The 15,867-nt window shown below is 58.9% G+C and overlaps 1 protein-coding gene across 1 annotated transcript; it reads right to left on the bottom strand.

The window, feature by feature from the left end:
* Positions 1 to 284: 284 nt before the first annotated feature.
* On the bottom strand, positions 285 to 15,794 carry MMS19 (MMS19 homolog, cytosolic iron-sulfur assembly component). The gene is made up of 31 exons (XM_064463943.1): positions 15,636 to 15,794; positions 11,579 to 11,627; positions 10,694 to 10,794; positions 9,041 to 9,126; positions 8,562 to 8,636; positions 7,932 to 8,001; positions 7,607 to 7,735; positions 7,339 to 7,400; positions 6,977 to 7,063; positions 6,588 to 6,662; positions 6,233 to 6,310; positions 5,788 to 5,926; positions 5,403 to 5,557; positions 5,104 to 5,185; positions 4,728 to 4,853; positions 4,331 to 4,412; positions 3,875 to 3,972; positions 3,370 to 3,510; positions 2,979 to 3,134; positions 2,665 to 2,764; positions 2,395 to 2,497; positions 2,209 to 2,283; positions 1,947 to 2,073; positions 1,764 to 1,864; positions 1,634 to 1,690; positions 1,337 to 1,523; positions 1,151 to 1,233; positions 901 to 1,065; positions 769 to 828; positions 542 to 642; positions 285 to 463 (listed from the first exon to the last, which is right to left on the bottom strand). The coding sequence occupies exons 1-31, from the start codon at positions 15,736 to 15,738 to the stop codon at positions 436 to 438; spliced, it is 3,081 nt and encodes a 1,026-aa protein (XP_064320013.1). The 5' UTR covers positions 15,739 to 15,794; the 3' UTR covers positions 285 to 435.
* Between the last annotated feature and the right edge of the window lie 73 nt (positions 15,795 to 15,867).

The raw sequence follows: 15,867 nt of genomic DNA, 5'->3' as shown, positions 1-15,867 counted from the left end.
GCAGCACCTTTAGCTACTTGACATATGGAAGGGCACTGGTGGTCCAGCCCAGGCTGCAAGGAGACCTCCTCAGCGTTACAAAAACAGATACGTTTATTCCTCTGGCATGTGGGTTGCCACACACCATGTGTGTGCGCACAGGCCTGCCCTCTCCACCCACACACACAGTCTGTCCGTCACTGTTGCTGCCTGCCGCAGAGGCTGGGCAAGCCACGAGCAGCACAGCTCCTTCCCTCCGGCAGGTGCCGGGAAGAGGGCGGGGGTGCAGGGAAGATGCTGCGGTGAGGGGTGCTCTCTGCCGGCCCCCCACGCTCCAGCCCCAGCACTCGGGGCAGTACCGGGCTCTGAGGGTCCGTGGCAGCGGTTGGATGGCTTGGCGGGTTAGCGGGCGCCTGGCCAGATTGTCAGTCAGCACAGGGATGGGACGCGGGGCGCTCACCTGCCCGGGCTGCCCAGCAGGAACCTGTGGGGAAAGCGATGATGCCATCAGCCATGTTCCTACCACACCAGCGCCCCAGCAGCTCCAGCCCCATGCACTCACCATTCCCCCCGTGCTGCCACTGCCTCCTTCCGCACCAGCCTCTTCTTGTCATCCAAAGGCTTGGCCAGCGCCCGGATAACTCGGGCCTTGTATGGGAGCAGCTGTAGGACAGAAAGGGCTCATAGTGAGAGAGCTGGGTAGTGGCTGCCCCCCCGGAGGAGGTTTGGGACCCGCCCTTGCCCCTCTACACAGAGGAGCAGGCAGGAGGCTGCTGCAGGAGCACTTACCACTGTTGTGGGGAGGCTGGTAAGCGCGTGGGCACAGCGAAGGGCAGCGATGCGGACAGCCTAGGACAGACAGACGGGTAAGGGCAGTGGAAGGGGCAGGGGCAGAGTAAAGGAAGGAGGGGGTGCACGCACCATGGTGGGGCTGGAGGTGAGGCCGAGGAACTTGGTGACTAGGGTGTCAACGTGCAGGCTCATGATCTGGGGAGCTTCAAGCAGCAGCGGCTGGAGGCAGCTCAGTGTGGAGAGCTGCACCACACGGTCTGAGCAGGACAAAGCCTCGAGCAGGAGGGAAAGCAGCTGTAGACGACACAGGAGACCAGAGTAACTCCCACTTGTGCCCTCTGTGCTGCCACAATGCCCCCCTGCCAAGGCTGGCTCTCACCGTGGGCAGCTCTGTCACCAGCACAGGCTTGGGGAGGTGGTTGAGCACATGGGATAGGCCCTTCAGGTAATTGGCCTTCACATCTGTGGAGAGCAGAGATGGTTACAGGCAGCCAGGGGACGCCAGCTTAAGTCCCCCAGTTAAGGGGTCACAGGGTGGCGAGGCCAGGCTGGGGTGGCTACTCACCGGGACCAGCCCCGTGGAAGCCCTGTACCAGCTTGGGGACGTTGTCAGTGAAGAAGCGCTGGCGGAACATGATGCGCACATCGGCGTGGCAGCCCTTGTGCAGCACGTCCGGGCACTCGGCCATGAGCAGGGAGAAGCCGTCGGCCGCAGTGGGGCCCAGCTCCGCGTCACCCAGCAGGCCCAGCAGCTGTGAGGGAGAGAGCCCTGAGCCGGGGCGCCCTGCAGCTGGGGGTCCCCAGCTAGCCTTGGGGAGCAGGCAGGCTCCTTGGACATCACCCACGCCCCACCACTGCCTACCTTGTCCGTTAGGTGGGAGCTCAAGGGGTGGTAGCGCAGCACCAGGGCTTTGGTCACCTGTGCAGGCAGAGCAGAGTCAGCACCTGGCCGGACCCTGCCGGCTCAGCCCCTGCATCCAGGGCAGGCTTACCCACAGCAGCAGGGTGAGCGCCTGCATTCGGCGGGGCCCCTCTGCAAGGCTGGGCTCCATCCTATTCACTGCAAGCTGCAGGATCTCATCCAGCTGCTGCCCTGGGGACACAGAAGGGACAAGCTGAGCCATTCCCCTGCCAGCTGTGGGCAGAGGGACCCACAGCATCCTGCCCACCCTTACCCGCCGGGTGCTTGTTCACCAGTCCTGCGAAGCACTTGGCAGCTGTGGTGGCCGTGAAGGGGCAGTTACAGGAGCAGCTCAATGCCAGCAGCTCCCGGAGAAGCCGTTCCTGCTGAGGAATTGCCACCTGGAGAAGACACAGGGTGTGTTACAGCTCAGGACTACAGCTGCTCCCTTCTTCTACCTTGGGAGCTTGCTGTGGACCCGGGCCAGAGAGTGCTTGGTCAGGGCCCCTTCTCTGCCTTCCTTCCCATCAACTTACACTGCAGGGCAAGGAGCAGACAAAGGCCATGAGGAGGATGACCAGGCGTCTCTGTGCCTCCAAGCACTCCCCATCCTGAAGGGGAAGAACAGCACCCATGTCATCATGGTCCTTGCTGCCAGTGTGCACCAACATCCTCATTCCCTGCCCCTGCTCTGGCACCCCAGCCCCAAGCACCCAACATACCTCAAAGGGCTTGAAGGAGCAGGGAAAACTGTTCTGGGGCAAGAAGGAGACCTCTCCATCCAGGAAGAGGGGCACGATGCGAGACACGCTCTGGGCAGCCAGCCTAGGAGAAAGGAGACATTGCAATGTGCTGCTCTGGAGAGTCACAAGAGAGTTCCTGGGTACCTCCCAGGACATGTAGGGTCCCCCTGTACAGACAGCAGTGGGGGTGACGCAGCCTGCCCCCTCCCCACAATAGGGTGCCCAACATCCTGCCCCAGCATCACTCACTCAGGGCTCAGGTGAGTGGTGGCAGCACTGATGACTGGCACCATGGCAGCCAGCACCTCTTCCTCCAGCAGCGCCTTGCCCAGCAGCGGGTGGGTGCTCTCTGCAGGCAGTGGGAGGAAAGGGACATGCTGGAGCCCCCTGACCCACGCCTGCCGTGGGGCAGAGCTACTCTGCCTCGGGCCGGGGGCAGTGGGCCCGCAGTGCCCGCGGTCGCCATAGGGCGGCAGCAGCAGCGTTGGCTGCAGGCTCAGGGACCCCAGAAAGCCCGGGGAACTGCCTGCTCTCCCCTTCTCCCGCTCCAGCCCGGCACCTACCTTGCATGGCAGCCTGCACAGCCATGGCCAGCAGGCAGGGCACCACTGTCTGGTGGTAGTACCAGCAGCCCTCCGTGTCCTGCTGGCACTGCAGAGCCACACGGTGCAGGCTCTGGCACACAGAGATCACGTCCTGGGTGTTCCCAGCCTCGTTCCCTGCAGGGCACAGTCACTGTTGCATCAAACAGACACAGCACCCATGCCACTGATCTTCACTGGGATCCCGATGCAATGCAGCCGTCCCTACTCCCCCTCTGCCGGTGGGATTCACAGCCCAGCCCTGGACTCCTTGCCCCACTGCCATCCCCAGACTCTCCCAGCCATCCCTGGTAACGGAGGCAGCTCCTGCCCAGACACGCTCTGTGGAGCTACCCATTGTGGGCTGCGTTACCTTTCTGCACCTTCCGGAGGTACTGCAGCAGGACAGGCACGGTCTCCTGGACAATGCTGCTGTGGATGGACACGGCTGCCAGGGCCTGCAGGCAGCGCTGCCGCAGGGAACAGTGGTCGCGGGAGCTCTCCTCCTCCCACGCTGAAGAGAAAACACACCTCAGAGGGGTGCTGGGGTGACCCCAGGTCCCCCTCACCCGAGGGCATTCAGGGCCCAGACCCTGCCAGGGCAGATGCAGGACAGCAGAACCAGCCCGTGCCAGGGTAAAGGCACTCTGCCTGCTCTGTGGCCGGGCAGCTCCTCACCGCAAGGGTGATGCATGCTGCACAGGCTGGTTTCCAGCACCAGGTATAGCCTTCCCTGTGCCAGCACCACAGTGCCTATGGCAGGAATCCCCCAAGAAGAAGAGCCACCACCCCACTGCCTGGTAGGAGTCAAACAGGGATGGAACAGGCGTCACCCCAAAACCAGATATCACTCCCTTCCCCAAGGCCGCCAGCCTCACCTGACTGCAGCTCTGCCTCAAGCCTGGGTACCATGCATCCAGAGAAAACCTTTGGGTAGATGGGGGCCAGAGATCCGGCTGCCTCCATTGCTGCTTCGCTGCCAGGGAGGAAGAGAACAGGAGGGGTGATGTGAGCACTGCAAACCCTGGGCTGCTTGCATGTGAGCTGCAAAGATTTGGGCCAGAAGATGCTCCAGAAACACGTTTCTTGGCAATCTGCCTTTTTCACCCTACTGGCAGGTAGGGCAGAGCCCCCTAGTTTACCAGGCCCAGGCTTTCTAATTTCCAGCCCAGAATACGCCTGGTTTATCCCTTTGCTCTTACACCCACACAGTCTTTTAGTTCAGACAGTTCCTGTGCCTTCCCCCAGCCTACAGCCACTCTCTGCAGCAATGCCAGGCTTTGTTCCTCTCCCCAGAGCATGGGTGTCTGAAGTGGCACCAGCCTGCCCCTCACCTGCTCTGGGAATCCTCCTCACACAGAGCGAGACGGATGAGGTGATCCACAACCAGCTCCAGGTCAGGAGGAGACAGGAAGCCTGCAACAAGAGCCGTAGAGGAATCCTGCCCTCAGCCAAAAGATGCCAGTGTTCTGACCAGCATCCTTCCCCCGTGCCCAGGCTAGCAGCAATGCAGCAGCATGCCAAAATGCCAGAGGTACAAGGTGTCCAGCACAAACAAGCAAGAGAGAGACCAAGTGTCCCTGGAGCTCATGGCCCAGGTAGGACATGCTGCCACTGTTCCTGTGCACCTACAGGCAGCAGGCAAGGATGTACCAGCAACCATGTGGCACTGTGTCTCCCAGAACAGGGTAAAACCTCCCTCTGCCTCCCCAAGGAAAATGAGGCACCAACCTTGCAGGGAGCCCAGGACAGTCAGTGCCCTGATCCCAACCAGCTGCAGCTGCACACTGGCATCCATCAGTGCTGAGAACACCACAGAGCAAACCGGGGCTCGGAGCAACAGCAGACTGCTCTCATCTAGAGAGGGAGGCACAGAGTTACTGCCTGCTGTCACTGCACAGCCACCACCACAGCACCTGACAGACCCTTTCTGGGGCCCTGCCAGTTGACACCCAACCATGCAGGGTCCCTGGGACATGGCAGGGAGTTGCACACGCAGCCACACAGGTCAGTGAGCTTCCCTTCTCTGTCAGCATACGGGAAGGTGAGGTCAGAGCCGGCAGCCCCGTGGGACATGGGTGCCTCCAGAGGGACCAGCCAGCCTCACCTTCTTCTTCCATGTCTCCCCACTTCTGCTGCAACTCCAGGAAGCCCAGCAGCATTTCCAAGATTGTCCTCCTCTGGCTGCTCTGCAGGGACACAAAGGCGTAACCCAGATCGCCATCACTTCTGGGACACAACTATGCCTCGGCCCAGCACTGCGAGGCCAGAGGGCACCCCCAGGGCCCTCACCCACAGCCAGGGAAGGACATCCACTTTGACACCCTGCTCCCACCAAACCCTGCAGAGCCAGCAGGTGCACTCAGCCCTGCTGCCTGTGACCGCAGAGCCCAGCGGGCTCCTCACCTGCGGGTGCTTGGTGTACTGCTCCAGCAGCAGGGGCAGGACGCTGCGGGTGACGCAGTGGTAGGCACGGAGGGAGGCACCCGCTGCTGCCTGCAGGAGTTTGGCACTTGGCCATACTAGCTTCATGTCTGGCTCGCACAGATGGTGCCTGCAATCTGAGATAGGCTGGGCGTCAGCTGCACCAGCACAGATCCTCTGCCTCACGTGCAGGGATGCAGCTGATATCTGAGCTGGGACGTGCAGCTGGGGCGCAGCTCTGAGCTGCTGCATAGCCTCCCTAGCGGAGCTGCTTCCCCCAGCTCCAAGCGCAGAGGGCAGATCTGTAGCTAGGAGGATGCTTGCAGGCCTGCCTGCTTGGGGCAGGGTAGCTCTCTCTGCTAGCTACCTTGCAGGATGCTGCTGAGGAAGGAAGCCAGCAGGTCCTCAGTGTCAGAGCTGAGCACGGAGCGGGAAAGGCAGGCAGAGAGGGCGTGCAGCGCAGCCAGGCACTCTGCCTCGACCTTCTCACTTGCTGTCTGGAACACCTGCAGGAGAGGCCACAGGATGAGCTAAGCTCTGTGCTGACCCCAACCGCAGACTTCACGCTCCCAATGCAAGCTAAAGAGCTCAGGCTCCCACCTCGCTTCCCATGTGCTTCAAACACGGAGTGTGGCACATCCCAGCCCCAGGGACATGCTGACAGGGCTGGCCTGTTCCCACACTTTCCAGCTGGGACTGTCCAAGGTGGGGGCTGCTAGGACATATGGGTCCTGCCTGATCTGGCTGTGAACTCCTGCTCAGCAGGACCCCAACTGTGGTGGAATGTTTGTACGGGACCCTGCAGTACTCACCTCCCTGCGCAGGGATGACCAGAGGCTGGGGAGGAACTCCTGCAGCTCCTTCTGCCCGTAGACTGCACAGCAGGCAGTCTGCAAGAGGGAGCCAGGAGAAAGCATCAGAGAGAAGTCAGTACCAAGAGGATACAAAACAGGGACACTGCCCACTCTGGCAGGCTCATGCTGAACTGCACATACCACTCAAGGGAAAGAAAAAGAGGAAAGAGTGATGCAGGCCAAACGAAGACCCTGGAAATTGTGGCTCTGCAAAGGAGAGTCTCTAGCTGGCAGGGAAAAGAGCTCAGAGGTGGGTGGCTGCTGCTGCCATAGGCCATCTGTGGGCTGAAGGGAGTAGGAGATCCCTCCTTACCAGAGTCTGCAGGGAGTCAAGCTTGGCACTTTGCAGGTCTGAGTCCATCTTCTCAATGAGCAGAGGCAGCAGGAACTGCAGAGAGAGGCACTTAAGACTCAGCCCACCTTTGCACTACCTTGTCCATGGCCCTGCAGGGCTGCAAGCTCAGCCTCTGTCAGGAGAGCAGAGGTGAATGGACACCTGCAACAGGCAGCCCCTTCCCCAGGTATCAGGGACAGCACCCTGCCCGTGCCCAGCCCCAGCAGGAGACACAGCTGCCCTAGTGCAGGCTCCTGGTCCCAGTTGTTCACGTCCCACAGAGCCACAGCAGGAACCACAGTGCTGTGAAATGCAGCTTGTGCTCAGGGAACAGCAGGGTACTCAATAACCCCTTGGGAGCTTCCTACCTCAGCAAATTGGGGCGTGGAGGCCAGTACAGCCCGGAGGCTCAGGATCAGGTCTTCTCTCTGGATGCCATGAGGGTCATTGGGGGGCTGGAAGGCAAGCACAGAGAACGGGATGCTGGTCAGGAAATCTCCCAACCCAGCCATCAGCCAGGCTGCAGCACCTCATCTCCAGCAAGGTAGCAGTGATGCTAGTCACTGCAGCCAGCCTGGCCCTGGCCTGTCAGCCTGGGTACCACAGCTTGCAGCTCAACACTGCCCAGCCAGGACTCTTGCCCACCCCCTCCTCCCATTCCCTGGAGGAGACCTGACCCCTGAGAAAACACCAGAAGGAACAGACTGCAGCATGGGGCAGACTCACTTACTGGAGTAAAATCAATGGGGAAGTAGCAGGACGTCACTTCAAACAGCTCCTCCACAAAGGGACCTGCAGGGAGAGAAGGAATAAGCAGAGATGCTGAACAAAAGAGGCATAGCAGCCACACCTAGCACCCATGACTGGCTGGCTCTGCAGCTCCTAAAGCACATTAGGGACAAACCCAGCCCTAGTCAGACTCAAGGGCCATCCCTCAAACAGCTCAAAAAAAAGTGACATGTTCCCCAATCAGCTCTGCACTGCAGGCATAGGCTCACCCAGGGCATAGTTCTTGGTAATGAGATCATGCACGATCTGGAAGGCCACCAGCAGGTTGCGGGGATCCTTCTCCCCGTCCATCACCTGGATGAAGCCGAAGGTGAAGTCGGCACCCAGGCCCTTCAGCTCTGCAGAAAGAAGGAGTGTGAGGGGGTGCAGGATGCCAGACCTCACCAACACGGTATGAAACCAGCCCAGCTTCCCCAGCCCCACAGCCCTTCCAGTTCTCCCCAGGCAGAGCCACAGAGCCCTCAGAAAAGGCAAAAGCAAGCCATTTTCCCAGCCTGGACAACCCCACAGTGGTTCTGGCATCTGCCTCCTCACCTTCCTCCCTGGTGCCCATGAAGTTGGTGATGATGCTGTAGACTGTATGGCGGTCCAGCTGCAGCAGGGACTGGAGGGAGGAGCAGAGCACTCAAAACAAGCCTCCACACATGGCAGCACTGCCACCCACCACCCAGGGGCAGCACATGCCGTTGAGAAGAGGGCAGGACCCCCAGCAGCTCAGCTGCTGCTTCCTGGCACGCGGGTCCCTGCGGGTCCCATCTACCACATGCAAAGTGTGCACATGCTGACTGTCCATCACTGCATGAATGCACCATCACAGTCACACCAGGGCCACACATGCTGCCCAAGGCCCTGCCAGCATAACAACCTTAAACTGGAGGAGAATTTGGGGGCTGGGAGCACTTAAACACAGCCTGGAGAACTGAACAAAGGAAATAACAGGGCCGAAAGAAGAGAGGACAAGGGCCAAACAGGACCCTCAGCTGTTGTCTGCCTCTCGCTCTGCAGTGAGACACGCTGTCTCTGAGCTCCACAGGAGCTCTATAGTGCTGCTGAAGGATGTGCTACACTGCACTGCTACTGACTGCGCTTAGTCCTCAGGGCAGATGGGCCATCCCCAGACATGCAGAGAGCGGGAACAGGAGAATGGGAAATCACACTGCTCACCTGCACGTGTACCTCCTGGAAGATAGCTTTGAGCACAGACACCGCTAGCCCCGGGGAAAGCACCTCACACATGCTCTGGGGACAGGAAAAGAGAAAAGCAAGAAGAGAAAACCATGATGGCAGACACAGAACAGAGCTCCTGCTTCTGTACAGCAGGACCCTCTCCTTCCCTGGGGAAAGCTCACCACCTCCACAGCACAGGACAGGATACTATCGCCTACGCTGCTTCCCAGGGTGGCCAGGGAATCTTTGCCCCAATACCAGCACAGGGCAGGAAATCAAGGCAGCCTCCTCTCTCCTGCCCCTCTGCAAGGGGCACAGCAGGAGCAGAGGAGACAGGGCAATGCCACCAGGCAGGAGCTGACAGCCCAGGCAGGCCCTGCTCAATGTGCTGCTCCAACCTATGCCCAGGTGTTGTACCTCCCTGGCACCACTACAGAGCACATCCCGGCGCTGCAGGCCACGGGGCGCGAGCTCACCAGTGCTCGGAGTCCCTGGAGCACCGAGGGAATCACGAGGTGATGATCTTGCAGCCGATTCTCATAGAACACAACCAGATGCAGCACTGTCAGAAACAAGACACCAATGTGCATGAATCCCGTGAAATGCAGCTGCTGGGCGCCAGCCCCAGCTCTGCCAAAAGCAGCTGCCAGATGAACTGCAAGCATATTTTGCACTGGTGAATGGGATTAACTGCCACTGTTGGGTGCATCCACCTGGCTCCAATGCCTTCACCCTCTCCCCTGTGATCAACTCACTTCTGACCGCAGCGGGGCAGCACCCACCCCGGCTGCTGCAGAGGTACTGGAGCTACCCGAGAGGCATTTGCCTGGGCCTGTCCAGACATGTGGGTGCAGACACCAGCAGTGAAGCAGCAGATGCCTGCTCAGCCAAGGCTGGAGGATGTCGTGGGGTGGCACGCAGGCCCAGAGCAAGAGCTCCAGCTTCCCTGCACTGGCTCCACAACACGTTCCCGGCCCCTGAGTCACGGCCACGGGCGCCTGCACGCCCCAGCCCTGGGGAGTGACAGCAGGAAGCAGACTGGAAGAGCCGGCTAGCAGCATCCTGCGCCCACAGCTGCTGCAGAAACTCACCCCCCCAGGAGGCAGCCTGACGCAGTGCTTGAGAAATGAACTGCGTGAGGAGGGACAGGAAGGGAGCCGGGGCCAGCTGGGGGTGTCACAGCAGCTCCCTGTGCCCTCCCGGCACACTGGCTCTGCCCAACCTCCTCCAGAACTCCTGGTGACTTGTCGCTAACCCAGTTCACTCCCCTCACCCAGCTGCCCCAACTCTGTCAGGCTACCCCACTGAACACCCCCCACCCCCAGCCATCCCTCCAGAGCACCCTGGTCCCCATATCAGAGTCATCACACCTGACTCCAGCTGCACAGCTGCTCTTGGTCCTGCCTGGCACCAGTCTGAAACTTGCAGAGAGCCAAATGCCAAGGACTAAGCACCTTTTACTTCCATCCTTCCCTTCTTCCACTTCACTGACTAGCTGGGCCCCGCTGCCTTGCCAGCCTGCTGACAGGTTCAGGTACCCATCAGCGAGACCCCAGAAGTGTCAAAGTTTGGCAGCACTTATTGGCTTCCCCTGCTGCCAGCCACTTGCTACGGGGCACTTAACACAGCCAAACCTTCTCCTTGCCTCCTCGAATGGGGCATCTTCCTCTCCCCACTCCATTCTCATCCTTAGGCTGATCCCCCCCTCCTCCCCAGGCCCCAGGATTCCCCCGGAGTTAACCCGGGCAGGCCGCAGGGCTGCAGCGTGACTCGCTTTGTGAAGGATGGTTTTCCTGCACTGAATCACCACCGAAGGATTTTGACATGCAGATGTGTCCCCAAGGTGTCCCACGTGGCACTGAGCACGCCTGGGCGTGCAACACCCACGCACTGCTGGAGGCACCAGCTGCAGCGCCAGGGCTTTGGCGTGTTCAGGGAGTGACCAGAATTGTGTGATGAGGTTGGCAAAAAGGCTGCAGCATGAGGCCCTGTGCTATCCTTGTACTTTGACTTGAAATACATGTTCAAAGTTGTCATGGTGCTAAATCAGTCCCTTTGCCAACTAAAGGACAGACACCCGGGTGGCACAGGCTTTGCCCCCAACCTTGAGGGCCCAGAGCAGCCCTTACCTTCCTTCTCCTGGAGCAGGGAGTAACACTGGAGCAGGACTTGTGACAGCAGCTGGATGCCTCGCCCTCGTGTCCGAGGATCTGTGCTCTCCAGGCAAGACCTAGCCCAAGCGGGGAGAAAGCCCAAGAGGCCTGCCGTGAGCAGGGACACCCAAGCAGGAAGCACATCCTGAGCAGACGCATTATAAAAACAAAGAGGTGCTGCTCTCCGGGCAGGAAGATGGTGGCCCAGTTCTGCCTGACTTGCAGCCAGGGTGGGAGCAGACTCGTCTTCTCCTGACTATGCTGCACACATGTGCCCGGCCACAGAGCCATGCAGCAATAAATCCAAGTTCTCAAGTCAGACCAAATAAATTGCTCTTGCACCATGCTGCACACCTGAAACTCAGGCTCTCAAGATCACAGGGGCCAAAAAATAGCAAAGCCTTTTACAATAAGGCAAACCCAGCCTCCAGCTTTGGAGAGATGAGCCTCCCCGATTCTCAGGCTACGACAGCTCCGAGACAGAGGCAAAAGCTGAGTACCAGCCAACTCGTGACATGGTGATGTGCAGCTGTGTGCTCAGGCAGCTCCTGCTGGGGACAGTCCCAACTGAGAAGTGCCCTGCGGCTCGTTGCCTGCCGCAACACCTCTCCTCAGTCCTGGGAGTGCATCAAGACCTGCTTTGCCTTGTTCTTTCCCAAACAGCTCCCAAAAGCACTGCTCACGCACCATGCTGTAAACGGACAACATCCTTGCAGGCCTCTGTGCTGTGGTGTGTCTACCAGCACTGAAGCTAGCTCATCCTGGACAAAGATGCACGCTTCCTTCTCACTGTCCCTCCTTGTGGGAATCTCCCCTGCAAGGCCCTTACTTGATGTGTAACATGTGTAAGGCTTTTCTTACCCAAGGGCTTCCACAAGCTGCAGCACAGTCCAGCTTCCATCTTTCACCCCTGGAGAAAGGAGGAAAAGAGAGTGAACCAAAGAGACTCCCACACTGTCAGTCAGGAGCAGCACTGGAGATAGATGCTGGGAAGGGCCCTGGCACCACAGCAGGAAAGGCTGGCTGGGTGCTTGCACCTGCTAAGCACCAAAGGAACCATGTTCACGCAGTTGGTGGAGCTGCCTCCAGCCCTGCCTGAGAACATGTCTGGGACTTAGCTGCCTTAACTGGATCAGAGCAGGCAGCAAGGTGAACTTGCCTGCACTTTGCCTCTACCCTCTCCTCACAGCCTGTCTGCATCCATGACCAACATGTGGCTCCCGAGAGAAGCATCCTTGCTATGCTCCACTTTGCTGAGATGCCAGAAAAACTTCTCTAATGTGAGCAAGCCAGAAGGAGAGAGAGAGCAGCTCCCCAGGTGTTTCCCAAGGGAGAACTGGCCAAGCAAACAGGCCAGATGCTAGCATTCACGCAGCCTCCCACCTTGGCCCTGCCAGCTCCATGCTGTGCTGAGCAAGACCTGCACAAACTCCCTCCAAGATGGAGGGCAGGGAGAAAGGCAGCTTTGTGGTCAGAGGAAGACAAAACGTTGGGAATCCCGGAGCCTATTTCCAGCTCTGACTCAGACACCCTACCAGGTTGCCTCACTCACCTACTGCCTCAATATTCTTGCAACTCAACTGGGGAAAGAGTCACCCCTTGGAAGGCTTTGGTAAGGACCTGCTGCATCCTACAAGAGCCTTGGCAGATGGGCAGGCTCTCCACTCCCACCACCCACATGACACCTTCCCAGCAGGAAAGCTCTGTGTGTGCCCTGTGGCCACACATGGGGTGGGAGGCAAGGGACTGCCTTGCCTTCAGCCTTCTAGCCCATAGCTTGGGTGGCAAGGGACATTGCTGGGAAACTAGCAGTGCCCCTCACTCTCCACTCAGACAAAAACAGCTTTCCTCCACCAAAAAAAAAAAAAAAGCACCTTGCAGACACCAAACCTCACTGCCTTTGCCTCTTTGCCCAGGAGCACTTCTGGGCACTCGAGGGCCCAGTTCATCCCTCTGCCCTGCTGAAGTCTTGCCTACACAACTGACAATGTACCTACTCCCTCAGAAGCCCAAAGGTTTCATTTGGGGCTTTCCAAGCCTTGTCTCAGCTACTGCCTACTGCTGTTGCAAGCATTTACTGGCTCTTCCTAAGCAGTTAATTCCAGTATTACGTCATGCTGTTCATCAGAGAAGGGTCTCTGGGGATGGGAGAAGGGATGACAGTGTTTTCTGACAGCAGGCAGCCCCAGGTCCAGAGAGAGAGCTTCCAATCCTGCTTGGCACAGCGGGGAGAGCCTGGGCTGAGGGACAGGACAGATAAAGGGAGCTGCGAGGATGAAGAGGAGCCCAGCAGGTCGCAGAGCTGGCAGGTACAGACTGAACAGGGGGGCCTTCAGCAAAAGCCATAAGGTGCTGCCAAAAATTTTTCATAGAAGAACAACAGTGCAACAGCAAGTGGGTGCTGTGCGCTGGCACAAAGTGGAGTGGGCTGCCAGGAGAGCTCCTTCCCACCCAGCAAACCAACACCCTGCTCTGCAGGCTCAGGAAAAGCCCTCCTGCCTCTGAACCACCACAGAGAAGGTCCAAGGCAAACACTGTCTCCACAATCAAGCACTCACCTCTCTGCGTTTTCAGACACTGAAAGCAGCACCTACACAACACTGCTGGTTTCCTCATCAACATGACAGAGCTGAAGTGTAATGATCAAACCACAACCAGCTGCTGATGCTCCCCATGGTTAGCAGTTAGCAGCCCGTTTGCTCAGCTGCGGCGAGAGAACTCGCTCTGTTCTCAGGGACTCGGGGGTGCGACCGGCTTTGCCTTGAATGGAGTGACCATGCCAGCCCTGACAGTGCGATGTGTGAGAGCTGCCTCCTGCTCACAGGTGGAGCTGTGTAGGACACGGCTTAAGTGCAAGCGCAGCTATAATTGGACTTCCCTCATCAGCACAGCAGGCACAGTGGCGAGCCTGTGAAACTTCTGCCTCCACATCTGGCAGCGGCAAGTTCCCAAAGTTAATAACACGCCTTAAATCCCAGCACTCCCTTTACCAGAAGGGGCTGCCTTCCTATTCTGGTGTTCCTGTAGTCTGAGAGACTAAACAGAAACAAGCTGATTACCCTTTGCTACATTACTACTCAGATTCAACTTGCTCCCTTTCCTGACTCCTGCAGTGTCCTTCTAGACATTAACCCCTTCCGCACGCTTTCCATTCTTGTCTCCCCCACACCCTCAAAACGTGAGCACAGCATTTATGGGGTTTCTGCAACAGCAGTATCCTTCTCTCCCCATCTTTTAATAAAAATGGGTTCAGCTTCCTCCTGCCACCCGCTGGCCTGAGCTACCTGCAACAGGACCATGGCCTTTCCTCTGCTTACCAAGTTACACTCAGTTTAGTACTCAGAAACACATGGGAGAAGCTCAACACGTTTCTTCCAGTTGCACAACAGCCACAAGGTTAGGAAAAACCTCCCCTTTCACTCAAGGATACGTGATGCAATTTAATACTTTCTGATGTGTGATTCTATACGAGGTCAGGGGGGCCAAAGGACACTTGCCAGCTCCCTCGCTTGTTGAGGCAGGTTTGTGACAAGTGCCACATGGCTGATGAGAACAGGGGAGAGAGGCGGGCAGCTTTTCTCTTTGTACATCTTCTAAGTGACAAAGCTTTCTGCGTGCACTTCTGTAACATGGCCACAGATGACATCAGTAGTTGTAAGGCTATCTTTACCCCCCTGTATCCCAAACGTATGGGAGGCTTTGTGCAGCTCTTCTGCAATACCTCGCATGTCACATAGTTTAGTGAATTCCTCCAAATTCCCTTGGCATTTCTTCACTCTGCATTACATGGACCCCCAGGTTATCTTCCTGTTTTGCCAGCTCATCTCATCACCAAGATACCACAGATCAGTTCACAACCCATCAGTCTTGGAAAGGTCTATAAGCTACTCCTCCCTGTAGTGTAGCCTATGTAGTCCTGCTCTGCTCTCTCAACTCCCTTCCAAAACATGCTGAAGCCACTACCTAGAATTAAAATGTGCTGCCTTAGCCTTGAAAAGCCACGTTCCTGAAGCTGCAAATTCCCTTAAGTAACAAAGTCACCAAATCGCTGCTCCAAGCCTAAAGACAAATTATCCAGGGAAACCAAATGCCTCAAGTCCTGCCAGGAAAGGAGGAGAAACCACAAAGAGGGCAGTCAGAGCCTGGGCCCCAGAAGCAGGAGCTAGCAAAGTCAGGGCATCAGTCATCTTTCCACAGCATCTTGGCAAGGCCAGGAGCTCCCTTACCACTGTCACCTTCTCTTCTGCCCAGCCATGGCCACCCCCTGGCCAGTCATACCCTGCAGCCCCCACAGCAGGTCCCGCTGCGCCCCACACCTCCAGTGCCGGGGCCCACAGCCTCGCGCTCCCGTCAGCTCACACATCTCATGCTATTTCCCCCACCTCGGAGCCCTGTTCCCTGCTCCAGGCCAGTCCGTGGGCCAACACCCTCAATCCCACCCCGTGCTCTAGACCAGCCCTCCGAAACCCCGACCCACCCCGCAGACCCCATAACTCTGCCTTCACTCCAGCTCCCAACGGCCCCGCATCTACCCACACTCGCCACAGCCTCACCCCTACAGGCCCTCACTGAAGCTGCTGCCCACGCCTCCCTAGTCCTCGCCCCCCCTTCCAATGCCCCCTTCCAATGCCCCAGCTCACGGCTGGAGGCCCTGCCCACTCCCCCCTGCCCTGCCACACTCCGCGCCGCAGCCTCATGCCCCAGCCCCACAACCCGTGGCCACGCTCTGTGCCACACCCCCACGCCCTGCCATGCCCTGCCCCACAGCCGGGCCTGTACCCTGCCCCATACTTCGGCCTGTGCCCCGCCCCACTCTGCACCCTAAACCCTGCCCCACACCCTCCATCCCGCCCCACCGCCCTTCAGCCATGCCCATGCCCGCGCCCGGCCCCGCCCTACAGCCGCTCCCGCCCATTACCTGCCGCCACCTCCACCGCGCGGCTGTCCTGCTGCCCGGCTATGAAGTCCTGGACAGCGGCGGCAAGCGCCACAAGCGCGGCCCCTGCCCCGGCCGCCGCCATGACACCCCGCGCCCAGGGCCGCGGCCGCCGGCCCTCCCACCGTGCGCATGCGCCGAGCCGCCGCGCCGCGGGCCCCTCTCAGGGCGAGGGGAGACACAGCACGGTACGGTGGGGCGGAGGGGACAAAAG

This window comes from Phalacrocorax carbo, chromosome 12 (genome assembly GCF_963921805.1).
Source record: "Phalacrocorax carbo chromosome 12, bPhaCar2.1, whole genome shotgun sequence".
Lineage (NCBI taxonomy): Eukaryota > Metazoa > Chordata > Aves > Suliformes > Phalacrocoracidae > Phalacrocorax > Phalacrocorax carbo.
This window is presented reverse-complemented; position numbering and strand designations above follow the sequence as displayed.

Coding starts and splice junctions, on each gene's coding strand:
- MMS19 (XM_064463943.1), bottom strand. CDS start 15,738: ATGGCGGCGGCCGGGGCAGGGGCCGCGCTTGTGGCGCTTGCCGCCGCT. Junction 7,736..7,931: donor CATGGGCACCAGGGAGGAAG/GTGAGGAGGCAG, acceptor TTCTTTCTGCAG/AGCTGAAGGGCCTGGGTGCC. Junction 1,691..1,763: donor CGCTCACCCTGCTGCTGTGG/GTAAGCCTGCCC, acceptor CTGCCTGCACAG/GTGACCAAAGCCCTGGTGCT.